The sequence below is a fragment of the Miniopterus natalensis genome, chromosome 1, assembly GCF_054644295.1.
Source record: "Miniopterus natalensis isolate mMinNat1 chromosome 1, mMinNat1.hap1, whole genome shotgun sequence".
In the NCBI taxonomy this organism is placed as follows: domain Eukaryota; kingdom Metazoa; phylum Chordata; class Mammalia; order Chiroptera; family Miniopteridae; genus Miniopterus; species Miniopterus natalensis.
This window is the reverse complement of record NC_142081.1, coordinates 114,972,076-114,988,425: the sequence shown is the minus strand read 5'-3', so window position 1 is coordinate 114,988,425 and position 16,350 is coordinate 114,972,076. Positions and strand designations below refer to the sequence as shown.

General features: G+C 43.3%; 1 protein-coding gene across 3 annotated transcripts in view; it reads right to left on the bottom strand.

Moving 5' to 3' along the window:
* The window catches only part of FAM171A1 (family with sequence similarity 171 member A1), a 125,678-nt gene that overhangs the window by 46,545 nt on the left and 62,783 nt on the right, over positions 1 to 16,350 (bottom strand). For all 3 annotated transcript variants that reach the window (XM_087825066.1, XM_087825073.1, XM_087825067.1), the window contains exon 2: positions 4,270 to 4,497. In XM_087825066.1, the coding sequence (XP_087681192.1) occupies positions 4,270 to 4,497 (228 nt within the window). The remainder of the gene's footprint in view (positions 1 to 4,269; positions 4,498 to 16,350) is intronic.

The window sequence follows — 16,350 nt, the reverse complement described above, 5'->3', positions numbered from 1 at the left end:
TGTTGGCCTCCAGAATTATGCATGACAGCAAGAAACAGTTCGCTCTGCTTTTCACAACAGGCTGGTCTAAATATTGGCCATGCTTTCTGTTAGAGTCTAGTTAAGAGAATCTTTCCTATATTGACAAGGCAACCAGAGAAAACTAATCAAAGACATGGGAGGGTCCCTGGAAACTCCTGTCTTATTAATTTAGGTTGGAAATGAGATACATGGGCTCAGAAAGCCATGATAGGCCCACATGTGTGGGGCGAGGACAGTGAGAACCAGGTATCTTCGTGCCTAGTCCAAAACTCTTTCAATTAAACTACACTCTTCCCATTATTTGACTCATTTGAGACAATGGACACTAGAGGAATGGCTGCTTTTTCTCAAATGACCATGTTTACAAAGTCAAAATGAATACATGTAAATACAGCTGATCCTCATTATTTGTGGGTTCTGTATTTGTGAATGAGCCCACTCAAATTTATTTGCAATCCCCAAATCAATACTCATGATGCTTTATATATATGCAAGTTCAGAGTGGTCAAAGATTCGGGTCTCCTGACATGCACATTCCCAACTCAGGTCAAACACGGCGACACTCTGCCTTCTTGTTTTAGCACTCATGCTGTAGGCATCCTTTTTTTGTGATCTATTCGGGGCCAAGTGTTCTATATGCTTGTACTCTTGTTGGTTGATTCCACCATGTAAAACATCCCCCAAGTGTAGTGCTGAAGTGCTGTCTAGGCTTCGGAAGGGCAGAAGACCGTGATGGGCCTTACGAAGAAAATACATGTTGGGCAAGCTTTGTTCAGGTATGAGTTACAGTGCTGTTGGCCGTGAATTCACTGTTAATAAACCGATAATATATATTAAATAATGTGTCCTTAAACAGAAACACACATAATACAAGGGGATACACTGATCAGTTGATGAAAATGCTGTGATCCGAGGCCCACAGGAACCTAGCCCTGCATTTCCCCCAGAAGTGTTCACTCGACTTTACAGAACCTGACTAACGTGATTAACAAGAGTCAGCTGTGCTTTGTGCCGCTGCTCTCCCAGCAAAGGTGGAGCCTGGTGTCCGGAGGCTGTTTAAACTTCTCAGGATGCTTTCCGCTGTAAAAAGTGGGGGAGGTCGAACATTTTCTTTAGAACCTAACAAACCTCATCTTTCCTACTTTGTCGGCCCTTTCAGGGTTCTGTCCAGACCCACTCCTCTCCACTCTTCAGGAGATTCTTACCACGAGATTGCTAATAACCCCAAACGATACCAATACCTCCAAACCCCTTGCACTCCAAACTAAAGGCTGAACACATTTGGCATTCCACAGGCAGCTGAAATCCAACCTACACTAAACTCAACATCAACTATGACCCCAACACTCATCCTGTCCTCCTTTCTCCCCTACCTGCCCACCAGTGGCACCTCCATGTATCTTGCCTTACCCCAAGCTTGGGGAGAGGGATGCACACCGAAAGGAGGAAGGGGATTTCTTTTAACCTATGGCATCAATTCAGTCAACTTTGGGGAACCGCGGTGTGGCAAGTCTCCCAATCCCATCACCCATCTGTTCTATCTGCTCTATCACCAGCCAGAAACCCACTGTGAGATACAACTTATATTTATTCTAATTCGTCTTTCTGCTTACCTCCCTCCCGTCCATTCCGCAAGGCTTTCTGGATTTTGACTGCTAAATATTTCTCAGATTTACCCCCTTTTTCCTAAAATTTCCCTAACTGATATCTCAGTTGTATCTATATCACTTTCCATAGCTCACAAAACATTGGTCTCAACCTTTAGTGAAAACTGTTATCCATAAGAAGGGGCGGAATTGTTTGTTAAAATGCAGATTACTGGCTCAAGCTCCCCGCTTGAATGGTTGAGTCCTGGCATCTGTGATTTTATAAGCCCCTCCTGGTGCTAATATCTATTCATCCTCAAGACTCCGCTACCCTCTCACCCCTTCCAGGAAGCCTTCATTCACTCACCTAGGCTGGTTAGCAGTCCTCCCCAACACCCCTACATACATATACATACGAATCTATCAGCATTTATCTCCTTAGGTGAAAATGGCTTCTGTTGCTGACTTCACAACTAAATTATAAACTTCTGGGAGCAAGTTCTGTGTCTCTAGATCTCTATTCTCAGTGCCCAGAGCAGTGCCTGGCCCACAGTAGATACTTAATAAATGTAAAGTGAACTACAGGGAACTTTGTGAATAAGGGTAGACACCAGAGCTTTGAAAGCCAGGAACAGCCACACTTACCCGCCACGTGTCCCCAGAGGCAGCAGGGACCTTGATGGAGTGTGTCCAGTGTTCTGCGGCACAGAGATGAGCACTAACATGGGTGTTTTGCTAGGCACTGTGCTGGGTGCTACATATTTATGGAGCACCTATTGTGTTTTAGGCATTGTAAGCTAGTTTACATATGTTCACTACTTTTTAATCAGAACAACTCTATGGTGTGGTACTAGCTCCATTTTTACAGAGATTGGCATCAAAGCTAGAGGGATGCAAGCACAAGCTGGAGCCAGAACCCAGGTCAGTTGGTGTCCAAAACCCACACTCCCCCCACTCCCCTGGCAGCATCTCCACCAGCCGTCAGCCCATCCTTGTTGCTCACCTAATGGGCAAACATATGATGTGGTCCACATGCTAGATGGAGCCTTTGGGGAGGGGACAGACGAGACCTAACTGCTGCTCCCCAACTACCCTATCTCAAGCTATCAGGTGTCATTCTTGCCCCCTGTGGTGGACCAACTACTTCGAAGTAGTGAATGGTAAAGTGATATTGTGATTTAAAATAAGAAATGTATTTGGTCTTGGTCTCCATTCTGAGTACAGAGCTTCTAAACCCTTGGAATTTTCTAAGTGATGAGAGCTATAAAGGTATCTTTTGTTATTCATAATAAGCGCCTTTCAACCGTGCTGGAGTTTATGTTAATATACTGATTTTTGGAAAGCCCATAGATAACTTAAGGATGGGAGCTGGCTGCCACAGGAACCAACCACCAATAAGAAGGTTGAAACTTTCAGCCCCAACCCCTGACCTCCAAGAAGGGAAGGGGCTGGAGGTTGAATAAATCACCCACAGCCAAAGATTTAATCAATCATGTTTATGTACTGAAGCCTTCAAAAACCCCAAAAGGGCAGGTTTGGAGAGCTTCAGGATTGGTGAACATGTGGAGGTATTGGAAGGGTTGAACATCTGGAGAGCATGAAAGTTCTTTGCTCCTTCCACATACCTTGCCCTATGCATCTCTGCAAGCTCACTGTTTCTTTAATAGTGTTTGTAATAAACAAGAAACCTAGTAAGTAAACTATTTCTTTGAGTTCTGTGAACCATTCTAGTAAATTAGTCAACCCCCAAGAGGCTGTGGGAACCTTTCATCCACAGCCAGTCAGTCAGAAGCACAGCTGATGACCTGGACTTTCTGAACTGGTGTGTGGGGGACAGAGGGTGTGGGGGTGAGGGAATAGGGAGGCAGTGTCATGGGGCTGAGCCCTTAACCTGGGGGCTTTGACACTATCTCCAAGTAGATAGTGTCAGAATTTAGTTCAGTTGCAGGACACCCAGCTGGTATCTCAGAATCTGAGAAATGCTCAACATGTGGAAAGAAATCCACACGTTTGGAAATCAGAAGTGCCCAAAGTGAAGTACAGTACCGAGAGAGAGGAAACACACGAGTGTTTTCCCTTAGCAGGTAAGAGGTGAGAAAGACTGTCTCACCATGACTCCCCTCATCTTTGTAGTTTTTTTAAAAATTGATTTCAGAGATAGGAAGGGAGAGGAAGAGAGAGATAGAAACACCAATGATGAGAGTCATTGATTGGCTGCCTCCTGCACGGGATGGAGCCGGCAACCCAGGCATGTGCCCTGACTGGGAACTGAACCATGACCTCCTGGTTCATAGGTCAACGCTCAACCACTGAGCCACACAGGCTAGGCTCCCCTCATCTTTGGCCAGCTTTGCTCTAAGGCCCAGGAAGCAGAGCAAAGAAGCTCTGCTTGTTATAATCAATAAGGTACAGAATGGAACACTGCAAAAGTGAGCAGACACTCTAAGGCTTTGACTCCATGGTTCATATAAAATGTGGGGCTCCAACCGCCTTCATACCTGATCCCATCTTTCTCACATAAGAGGGCCCACAGGGTAAAGCAGAGACTAAGCAAATATTTTCCTGATTCCCAGATTGCCCCTTTCAAAATCATTTCTGTGTCTGACTCTATCATTAGCCTGACCATGAACTCTGTTCTAGAGAAAGGCTAAGAGCACCTTACCGGGTAATCGAATGGGCTTCCATGGGGCAGAGTTTGGCACATAGGCGTGCTTTGTGGCGGTGACGATTAACTGACTGCCCAGTTTATACTGGAACTTGATGAAGGCGACACCATCTGTTCCTGAGGTGCCAGTGGCGATGGAGACCTGGTTGGTGAAAATCTCGATGAGGGCATCTGGGACAGGCTGGTGGGTGCTGGCATCGCTGATATGGACCTTCAGCGTAACCTCTGGAAGAGAAAAAGCAATACAGAGCATCGGCTATTAATTGGGCTACTTCAGCGATTCTGCTGTCAGTGCTATAGGAGGTGGAAAGTGTGATACGATAAGAAAATCTACAACAAAAATACGAATAATTTTAACCAGGGGAAATTTTCTTCTTAGAAATTCATTTTTATTTTACATGATTTCCTATTCTATTCATAACCAGTGACCCTCACAAACTGCTTTCTCTTCAATCCTCCCTGCTCATGCCAACAAATAACTGAGATAAAAATTCTATCCCTTGAAGACATTGTACAGCAAACACAATACTCTTTACCCTTCCAGGTATTGCCTGCAAACACAGCCTGAATAAGCTCAAGCTACTACAGAAGGATATGAGCAGCCCAGGATCGCTGTGCTGGTAATCATGAAGACTAGACCCAAACATAGTCCAAAATATCATTAAAAGGGAGAACCCAAGAGTGAGAGGAGAGAAGGTTAGAAGAAAAAAAGAAGTACATGTTTGAAAAGATAAATGAAGTTGAATCAGTAATATTGGCAAGAAAAAAAATAATGAATGTGGGAAATGGACAGATCCAAATTAATGTTAACACATTCAAATGAAATGAACTCATTCCATTTTCATTTATTGATGCAAGCGATATTGACTAAGCTGCTACTCTATGCCTAGAACTGTGAGGATTGTGCAAACTACAGCGGTGAAGAAAAGTGAGTACATAAGCTATGCTTGAGGGACGCTTGGTACAGACATGAAGGAGGCACTGATGAAACAGCATATGCAAAGGCTCAGAGGCAAGAAAAAGCATTGCTTCTTGAGAAACATATACAGGTTCTAAAAGCTGGATGAAGAGTGTGAGGGATCGGAGGCTCAGTGGGAGACAAGGTTAATGAGGCAAGCAGGGGCCAAATCATTCAAGGCTTTAGAAGCCATCTAAAAAGATCATTCTTTATCCCAAGGGCAATGGGAAGTCATAAAAGTTTTAAACAGGGAAATGGAAATCAAACTTACATTACTGAAACATCTGGCTCTAGGACAGGGTGGGGAACATCCAGCCAATAGGCCATATGTGGCCCAAGAAATTTGGTCTGGCCCTGCCAAGGCCTCACCAAAGAGAAGCAGTTCCAGCAATCACATTAGGGGTGAGTTAAAAGTTTGGCCAAATATAGCAGGCTAATTTTTAAGTTGAAAATTCTGTATAGTTCGAGAATGATGTTATAAATATCCAAATGGCCCTTGGCAGAAAGAAGGCTCCCCATCCCTGAAGGAAGGACAGACTAGGGGAGAGGTGAGACTGAAGACTGAGCGTCCAGTTAAAAGACCTCTGTAACAACCCAGGAAGAGATGACGGTGGACCAGACCCCAGCAACACAACAGACATCAATGAAAGGACTATATTCCAGAATGACCAGAAGTGCATCCTGCTCCAGTAAACTTTTCCTTAGGTGCTTGGTAACAAAAGCTCTTCCACAACTGGGGCAACCACATTGAGAAGAATTTCTTTTGCTTTGAGAACCTCTACCTTTGTAACTTGCCAACTATCTTATGACACTGAAACAACCTTTTCAATATTACAAACTTCAGCTAGTCAATCATTTTCTCACCCACTTTTTTACATACTGACTTAATACATTTCTGGACTAGATGACCGTAAAAAAACAGCTAAAGAACAATAGACCTAGGGACTATAGATCTGTACTAAATAAATGTCTCAAAACCTTGCAGAGAAAAAAATATAAGTGCTACAGAAACAACTTGGCTACTTCATACTATAGAAGGAGAAAACTGATGCCAACAGAATGGTAAAATCAGCATCATGAAAATCAAGGATATAACATGACAAAACCCATTTAGTCAATTCCCTCCAATCTTATCATTGTCACCTCAATGTAGATTTGCAGGATGTACCCTACACATGTGTTTTTTTGTTTGTTTATTTTTTTTAAACTTATCTTTATTGTAGAAAGTATTACAAATATCCCCTCTTCCTCCTCATTGAACCCCTACACCCTGTACCCCTCCCCCCAGGCCTTCACCCCACTATTGTCTGTGTCCATGGATTATGCATATATGCATATAAATTCTTATGTCAACCTCTCCCCACCCACCCACGCACCCTTCCCCCTGAGATTCATTGGTCTGTTCCATGCTTCTATGTCTCTGGATCTATTTTGTTCATAGGTTTATTTTGTTCATTAGATTCCACATATGAGTAATATCATGTGACACTTGTCTTTCTATGACTGGCTTATGTCCCTTAGCATAACACTCTCCAGATCCCACCATGCTGTCTCAAAGGATAAGGGATCCTTCATTTTTACAGCTGCATAGTATTCCATGGTGTAAATGTCCAAGAAGATGCTTGATATGATTTCAGTCTTCTTGAATTTGTAGAGACTTGTTTTGTGTACTAACATGTGGTCTGTCTTTGAGAATGTTCCATGTGCACTTGAAGAGAATGCCTATTCTGCAGCTTTGGAGTGGAATGTTCTGTAAATATTAATTAAATCCATCTGATTGTGTCATTTAGAGTCACTGTTTCCCTGTTGATTTTTTGTCTGGAAGATCTATCCAGTAAAATCAGTGGGATGTTACTCCCTTACTATGACTATTGCTGTTGATCTCTCTTTTAAAGTCCTCCAGAAGTTCGTTGTTGTTGTTTTTTCCAGCCTGTGTGAGTCTTGCTCTGAGGTGGGTCTCTTGTAGACAGCATATATTTGGGTGCTGTTTTATTATCCATTCAGCTACCTTATGTCTTTTGATTGGGAGATTTAACCCATTTATATTTAAGATTATTATTGATAAGTACTTATCTATTGCCATTTTATTTCTTTGTGCCTATGTTTCTCATTCTCTCTATTTTAACTTCTTATTACAGCAGTCCCTTTAACATTTCTTGCAATGCTGGTTTGGTGGTGATAAATTCCTTTAGCTTTTTTTTTTTTTTTTTGTCTGGAAAGCTCTTTATTTCACCATCTATTTTGAATGATAGCCTTGCTGGATAGAGTATTCTTTGTTTCAGATCCTTGTTTTGCATTACCTTGAGTACTTCATGCCATTGCCTTCTGGCTTGTAGAGCTTCTAATGAGAAGTGAACTGACAGCCTTATGGGAGCTCCTTTGTAGGTAACAGGTTGCTTTTCTCTTGCTGCCTTTAAGATTCTCTTTGCTTGCCCGGCCGGGCATGGCTCAGCAGTTGAGCATCGACCTAGGATCCAGGCGATCGGGGTTTGATTCACGGTCAGGGCACATGCCCAGGTTGCGGGCTAGGCAGCAGATCAATGACTCTCTCATCATTGATGTTTCTATCTCTCTCTCCTTCTCCTTTCCTCTCACTGAAATCAATAAAGATATACTTAAAAAAAAAAAAAAGATTCTCTTTGCTTGATTTTTTTGCATTTTAATTATGATGTGTCTGGGCATAGGCCTCTTTGGGTTTTTCTTGCTTAGGACTCTCTGTGCTTCCTGAACTTGTGCTACTTTTTCCTTCACCACGTTAGGGAAATTTTCTGCCATTATTTCTTCAAACAGGTTCTCTAATCCTTGCTTAATTTCTACCTCTTCTAGCACTCCTATGATGTGAATATTGTTACATTTCACGTTGTCCCACAGCTTCCTTAAACTGTCCTCCTGTTTTTGTTTTTTCTTTCTGGTTCTCTGAGTGATTTTTTTTTTTACCCTGTCCTCTAATTTGCTAATCTGATCCTCAGCTTCCCCTAATCTGTTGTTCATTCTTCCAATGTTTTTTTAAAATTTCTGCTATGTCATTCTTAATTTTCTTCATAGTTTCTGTATCTTTTTTCATGCTGCTGAGCATCTTTATGATCAGTATTCTGAACTCTATATCTGATAGAATGCTTGCCTCCATTTCATTTAGCTCTTCTTCTGGAGAATTCTTTTGTTCTTTTATTTAGGGCTTGTTTTTTTGTCCCCCCATTTTGGCTGCCTGTTTGATTACGTAGATCTGCTAAAACTCACAATCTTTTGGATGGTCTCTGGTGCAGGCCAATATCAGACGCTGTTTGTGACTGGTCTTGAGTACCCTGTTGGAAGTTTTCCACACTCCACAGCTTCTGGTTTCCTCTGCTGGGGCTGGATATGTTTTGACAGGGCCAAGATGTTCACCAAGGTCTGCTTTTCCAAGTACTTTGTCCAGAAGAAAATCAGGCAGACTCAAAGCACCCAGAAGCTGTTATTCAGTCTCTTAATGAGCCTCGGGCTGTAGAAACTCCAAAGTGTGGGGTGGCTGATTGTTCTCAGTCTCTTAAGGAGCCTCTGGCTGTAGAAACTCCATGGGGTGGGGCTAGAGGTTTTCCAGGAGGGTAGGGAAATCTTTCCCCCCAGGCAAAAGCTGCTTGGAAGCTAAGTGTCTCCCTGAGAAAGATGTACTCTGCTATATGGGGAATGACTTAGCACAGGGGTCGAGACAGGTACCCGCTGAGATCTCTTCCCCCAGCCAGTTCCCCTGATTCTCCTCACACTGCTCTAGTACACTCTGCCTTCCCTCTGCTGGAGCCCATGATGAGTGACTGCACATGAGATTTTGTGTATTGGCCCTTTAAGATGGTGCCTGCATTTCCAGCTGTCTCTCCCTGGTAGACAGAAACCCTGCTGCTTTTCACAGCCAGGTGTTATGTGGGTACCTTTCTCAGTTCTGGTGCTGTGGGCTGGGGAGCACAGCTTGGGGTTTAGACCCCAGAGTTCTCAGTGGGAATCCCCACAGCTGAGATATCTCTCTGGACCTTCAGCTGCTCCCTGTGGAAGCCCAGCCAGCTCTTTAGTACCTCTGCACTTCCTACCAGTCTCTATGGGGTCTCCACTTTTCATCCTTGTTATGAGGGTACTCCCCAGCTAGTCTTCAGTTGCAGTTGATTATTCAGGGTGGGTTTTCTGTATTTTAGCTGTAATTCCAGTTTGGTCCTGGGAGAATGTCAGTGTAGCTTCTATTCAATCAGCTGCCATCTTGGATCACCTCTGTTTTCTTATTTAACTCAGTCTTCCTTGTCCCCAGGAGGTACTCAAAGTTATAACATAAATTAACTCAGCTTTCATTAATATTCACATAGCAGAATCCTCTACAACAGGGCAAGTGGGAGGGTGGCTTACTGTAGGGCTGCACTGATGATTTACACAATTTTATGGTAATGCAACATTTACCAACAATTGGGGTTACAAGATTTCTGCTCTCTCTTCACTGTTTGCTGGGGTGGCAAAAGCAGCTGAGATTTGGAAAAAGCTAAAGGATTCCTGAATAAACAGAAAGAAAAGTTCTACTGAAATCAATGTCGTCAAGTCTACCACTTCAATTTTTTCTAATAAAGGAAGCCTAGTTTATATTCTGCAGTTGTATACTTTGAAATGTGGTAGGGAGTTAGACACACATGAGCAAAGCAAGGTCGATAGGCCAGGTACGGAGGGTCACCAGGGCAGAAAGCACCGGGTGCCTAGCAATGGACAAAACTGGAAAAGCAAGGACCTGGACCCCATGGTAACCTTTCCTCCCCTATCATATTGTTGGTCATGTGGTTTAGAGCCCCTGACCTTTCAAATCGCTGGTCATGCAGCTGGAACTCTCCCCTGACCTTTCCTCCCCTGGCGTGTCGTAAGTCATGTGGTACACCCCTTTAGAGGAGGAACAAGGGGCCCAAGAGTGGCCTCATGTGACTCCCATGTGGGCCCTTGAATGACCACTCTCTTAAGCATTAACCCCTAGGGATAACATCTAGGTCTCAGTTGTGTTTCAACTTCAAGTCCAGAAAAGCAGCAAAACCATACAAGTGACGTCATGGCTGACATAAGGACCAGCTGCATTGACTAATGACCCCCTGCCCTAGTGCCGACCAATCAGTAGAGACCACGACCCTGAAAGGACACTTCTGGAAAGCTAATGAATATTCTATTGAGATCCTCCCCTAAAATCTCTACACTTAAAAATCCTTAGGATGGAGGACTCAGTGTGCTCTCCCTCTGGGAGCTTGCCCACATTTTTTCTCTCCTCCTCCTCTTCCTCCTAGGCACTTTACCTTTCTCTCTTTCTCCTAAGCTCCAAGGGCCATTCTTTTGCCTCTGTAACTTGTTTCCTGAACCCATTTCTCCTACAGCTCAATTTCTCTACCTCTGTGATTTTCTGAAGAAACTTCTACTTACAGTTTGAGTCTTGGCTCTGAATTCTTTCTCTGCCAGAATTCAAGTGCCAAGGTTGCTGAACCAAGGTTTGGTCTGATTCCACTGGTCTAACACCTGGTATTGTTTTCACTGCTACCAACAGGAAGATATTATTTAGCTACTTCTTTTGGTGTGACTGGACATGAAAAAATGTCAATATAACTAGGAATTATTACAGACCACTAGGGTATCATTTGTTGTTTTGCCATTTGCTTTATTCATATGATGGTATATTGTGAACAGTCCTCCAGTTCCACAGCACTAGAACTAGTTCATGTTTTAAAAATAGATTTCATTTTTTAGAGCAGTTTTAGGTTCACAGAAATATTGAGCAGAAGTTATAGAAATTTCCCATTGTGGTATCATTTTTTTCTAGAGTAAAACTTAGAATTAGGTTATCCGTTCAATAACAAACAAAATTATTTGTACCACGGGAGTAATCTTATAACTAGGTGAGTCACTATTTACTATACTACTACTCTCATTTTGCAGATAAAAAAAAGATCCTATAAATGGCCCCAGACCTAAATATGCATTAAGATGCCCTATGTTCCTCTGTTGGCCAGTGAGAGCTTGGGGATCCTGCTGAGCTGTGGCACCTAATTACTAAATCGAAGCTGGAACATCATTCTTTTACTCCTTACACTGCATATCCATCACCAAGTTCTGCTGATTTTAATTCCAAAATATGCCTCAGAGCAAGCCTCTCTTTCCCATCCTTGTTAGCAATACCTTACTTCAGGCACTTGTCATCTGTCACCCAGAGTACCACTCAGCCTCTTCACAGAAACTGCCACTGTCCTCAGATCTGACCCTTGAAATCCCACAGAAGCCAGAGGAAGCGATTTGAAATACTGACCTGACCACTTCCTCTCTGCCTTGAAACCCTTTAGTGCCCCACCAGATATGGTCCAGGGCCAGATGTGGCCAGCTGCCTATTTTTGTATGGTCAATTAGGTGAGAATGGTTTATAAACTTAAATGATTTTTAAAAATATAAAAAATAGCTCACACCACATGAGAATTATCTGGAATTCAAACTGTGGTGTCTATAAATAAAGTTTTATTGAAATACACTCACACCTAATCATTTAAACACTGTCTAAGGCTGTTTTTGCATTGCGATGGCGGTATTCAGAAGTTTTGATGGAGACCACATGGCCCACAAAGCCTTAACTTCTTTTGGCCCTTCAAAGAAAAAAAAATCTGCCAACTCCTGACCTATGAGATATATTTCAAGGTCATCCACAATCAGGCCCCACCTGATCCCCACACACTGCCCACAGGCCCCCAGACACTATCCACACTCCCTCTCTCCCTACCTTCCTTCCACTTCTCATCTCTGTAGGAAATGCCTTTCTACGACTTTACTTTCATGTTGCTAATTCCTATTCATACTTTAAAAGTCCTAGTTTAAATTTATTTGAGAAACTGCTTCTGACTCCCCAAACCCTCCCCAAACTGGGTTAGAGTCCATCCCCCACTGTCTACACTGACACTGCTCCTCCCTTATTACCATTTCTGTCAGCATTCATTGTAGGCCCATTATGTGGGCAGACAGTGGTGATCAGACCCCTTACCCTGAGGAGCTTTCAGCTTTAGATATTAAATGAATACTAAGTATAATTACAAATTAGGAGAAGTGCCTCAAAGGGAAACTGAGTACCACAGGAGAGTATAATGGAGGGGGAACCTACTTTCAGTGGGATGCTCAGGGAAGGTCTTTTGAGGACATGTCACTGAGGCTCGGGCCTGAAGGATACACAGGACCCAGACAGACAGAGGGGCACAGGCAGACCTGCAAATGCTGTGGTAAGAATGACCTGGTTGCTTGAACTGCATGAAAACAAAGGTGGAGGGAGCTTAGCGTGCAGGCACTTACACCTGAAGACTGGTCCTGGTGGTCCACACCACACACTGACCACTGCTCCATAGTATCTGGTGTGCTCAAGAGTAAAAGGTCTCATTTTTTAAAATAAATTTTTATAACCTTAAGGCCTAGGCTGGTACCTAGAGCCAGCAAGTATCAATAAAAGTGTGTTAAATGAATAAATGCCAGAGTGAAAAGAACCATCTCCTAATACTGCACTGTCCAATAGGGAAAACACTGGCCACATGTGGGCACATAAAGCTGAGCAAAATAAGCCAGTCAGAGAAAGACAAATATCACATGACCTCACTTGTATGTGGAATCTAATGAACACAACAAAATGATGAATAAAATAGTACCAGAGACATGGAAACATCGAACAGACTGGCAAATCGCAGAGGGAAAGGGGGAGGGGGGCAGGAAGAGATTAACCAAAGAACTTATATGCATACTATATGCACTGCCCATGGACACAGACAATAGGGTGGTGAAGGCATGGGGTAGGATGGGAAGTGGGGAGTGGGATGCAAGGGGGGAAAAAGAGGGAGGAAATCTGTAATACTATCAACAATAAAGATCAAAATTTTAAAAACTTTTGAGTTTAAATGAATTAAAATAAATGACATTAAAAATGGAGCTCCGCCCTGGCCAGTGTGGTTCAGTGGTTAAAGCATTGGACCAGGCACCGAAAGGTCGAGGGTTCAATTCCCAGTCAAGGGCACATGTCTGGGTTTCAGGCTTGCTCCCTGGCCGGTCAGTGTGCGTGTTTAGTATGATAGGAGGTACTGTGCGAGATTTTTTAAAAAGAAAAAAGATATGGCTCTTGTTTTAAGGAGTTTACAGTTTTTTGCGGGGTAGGGGTAGTTAGGACCAACCCATGTGCCAGAGAACAAGAAGGATAAAAGTGGGTAAAACAGATTTTAAAAACATAGCTAAGAGGAGACTAATGAGGTCTGGAGTTTATTAGCAAAAACAAATATACACAAAATAAAAAGATCTGAAAGTATCCTAGAGATAGAGGTGGAATAGGGATGATATAAAAGCCTTACACGGGGTACCCATGAGCCATACTGTCGAGTGGGCGGGACACTGGCTACACTGCGTGGGTATTGGCCCTGATTATGGCTTCCTCAGTTCACTGCGGGATGCTTCTTGGGAGAGATGAAATGGAAGCTGAGACCGGAAGGATGGGTAGCATGCAAGATGAGTTTTGGTGTACAACCCAGCATCTTCTGAACGCCTTCTCTCCATTTGAGTACGTTCCCATGTCACACAACTGGCCTAAGGCAGAAGCCAGAAACTTATTTTCCCAGCCCTCCTGGTAGCTAGGAAGCAGGGATGGACTTCGGCTCTGTTACCCTGATGCCTTCATGCGGGGTTCTGATTAGGAAGACAGCAACAGAAAGCAGCAGTTGTTTTTTCTGACCAAAGAGACCACAGAGGAGGAATCTGGTTGGAGACAGCAGTGCAAGCTGCCCTGACTCAGTGCAGGAGGGCGTAGGGTGTCCCTGGCTCAGTCTCGCCGTATGGCCTAGGCATCATTCTGGCTGCGAGCCTCATCCTCCCAGAAGTTCTATGAGCTATCTACAAGCTTTAATAAACATTTTCTAGTTAAACTAGCTTGAGTGGGTAGTAGTGTTGCACTCCTCAGATTCTGTGCTGTCCTGTCAGGGCACTGCATGGATCAGGACCATTTCCTTGAAATTGCACCCACCTGGTCGTCCTCTCCTTTTCAGGATCTGTGATGGTTAACTGCATGTGTCACCACTGGTCCTGAGGTGCCCAGATATTTGGCCAAACGTTACTCTGGGTGTTTCTGTATGGGTGTTTTTGGATGAGATTAACATGTAAATAGGCAGACTGAGTAAAGGAGATTGGTCTCCCTAATGTAGGCCTTATCCAATCAGTTGAAGGAATGAATAGAATAAAAAGGCTGACCTTCTTCTGAGTAAGAGAATTCCTCGTGCATGACAGCCTTTGAACCAGGACATCGGCTGCTTCCTGCTTTCAGACTCGAGCTGAAATCTCAGCTCTTCCTGGGTCTCAAGCCCGCTGGCATTTGGACAGGAGCTACACCACCGGCTCTCCTGAGTCTCTGGATTGCTGACTCACCCTGCAGATCTTGGGACTTGTCAGCTTCCACAGTTTCGTGAGTCAATTTCTTATAATAAATCTTCTTCTATATATACATATATACATCCTATGGGTTCTGTTTCTCTGGAGAATGATCACTAACATAGTATCCATCATGGGTTCCCATTCTGCCTCCTCATAGCGGCTGGGCCCAAGAGTGTGTGCTCAGGTCGCTTCTTGTTACACACTCTTACTCTGCATGTTATTTCATGATTAGGAATTCAGTCACCACCTCTAGAGTATTCTAAAATTTTCATCAGCCAGTAGGAGAATCCAGAAGGAAGAAACAAGCCCTGAAGAATTCTTCCTCCACCGTGATTCAGAGCTCCTCTGCACTTGGCAAACACAAAGCATTTGGCTCTGTGGGCACAAACTAGTCCATTCCAAGTAGTACAAAGAACATCTGCTTTGTGGGTAGAGAGCTAAACATTATCTTTTAGCCCAGCATTACCTTTTAGTCATTTCCTTTCTATCTGCCACAGATTTAGAACTAAATGCAACAAGGCCATTGCTAATTGTTGGCTTGAGAAAAGGTACCTCTAAGTAGCAAGTTGAGAGCTAACATAATGGCAGAGCCACAAGGAAGGAATGACGGTGCATACTGCACAGGCGCAGGGAAGAACCCCCGTCAGTCCTGAACAAAGCTGCCTGCAAACACAGACAGGCCATGCACAAAGCAGGCCTTGTTTTGCCTTCTCCCTCTTCCTCTTCAAATGCCTTATACCTTGAGATATTTTTCTATAATTGACAGGATGCACTTATTTTATAACTTCCCATCCAAGCTCCAAAACCAACATTCTCAATGTCTTTGTTATAACCATGTGCTAATCGGTACTGCTCCAAGTCAGAGTCCTCGGTGCTCTTCTAGTCCCTGGGCACAGGACTAGAACAATGACTTTCCCGTTCTTTTAATAGTCTGTGCTTCTCAGTTTTCTACACACCCTGGCTTCATCTTGGAAGGCCACATGAAGTTGGTAGACTCCTGCGTGGGGTGTGTGTGTGTGTGTGTGTGTGTGTGTGTGTGTGTGTGTGTGTGTGAACTTTTTGGCTCCCTCTGACCATTTTTCATTCCCTTTATATCCCCTCAAGTTAGCCTGTGTTCTGGGATGTTAGTTTTTCTTTCCTCTTGGTTTCACACAGCGACCCACCTAGTTGGGAACCCAGTACTTGCTGGGTGGCCACAGGGACTCTGCAGAAAGAAAGGTCACTTGCACCAGATCAGCAGAAGCTTTTCTCCTTAGTTGCCTGGGACCCCGTGGCTGCCTGTGATTAGCTATATTTAACCCAAATTCAGAGGAATCACATGGCTTTCCATCTCTTAAATAAAATGGTAAAAAAATTACTTGCTCATTTAAAACATTTTCCAAATGGGAGGTTATTTTTGAAATGTTACCAGACCTTTGTGGTAAGAGATTTTGCCCCATTACTTGGTACCGACATTTTACAATATCAGTATATTCACTGAATTTCTGTGACTTTATACAGCAATTACAGGCATGTCCTAGGATGCCCAACATGTTCATTTATTTTATAAACATGAAAAGTTTACTGTGTTATCTGATGAGGTTAGAGTACACTTTGTTACACTAATGTTTTCTTGTCATTTATTTTCCCCAGTCTTACATAGTGCATATGTACCTTATATTGTTCAATTTTACATATTACTTGGCCATAAAAAAGAATGAAATCTTACC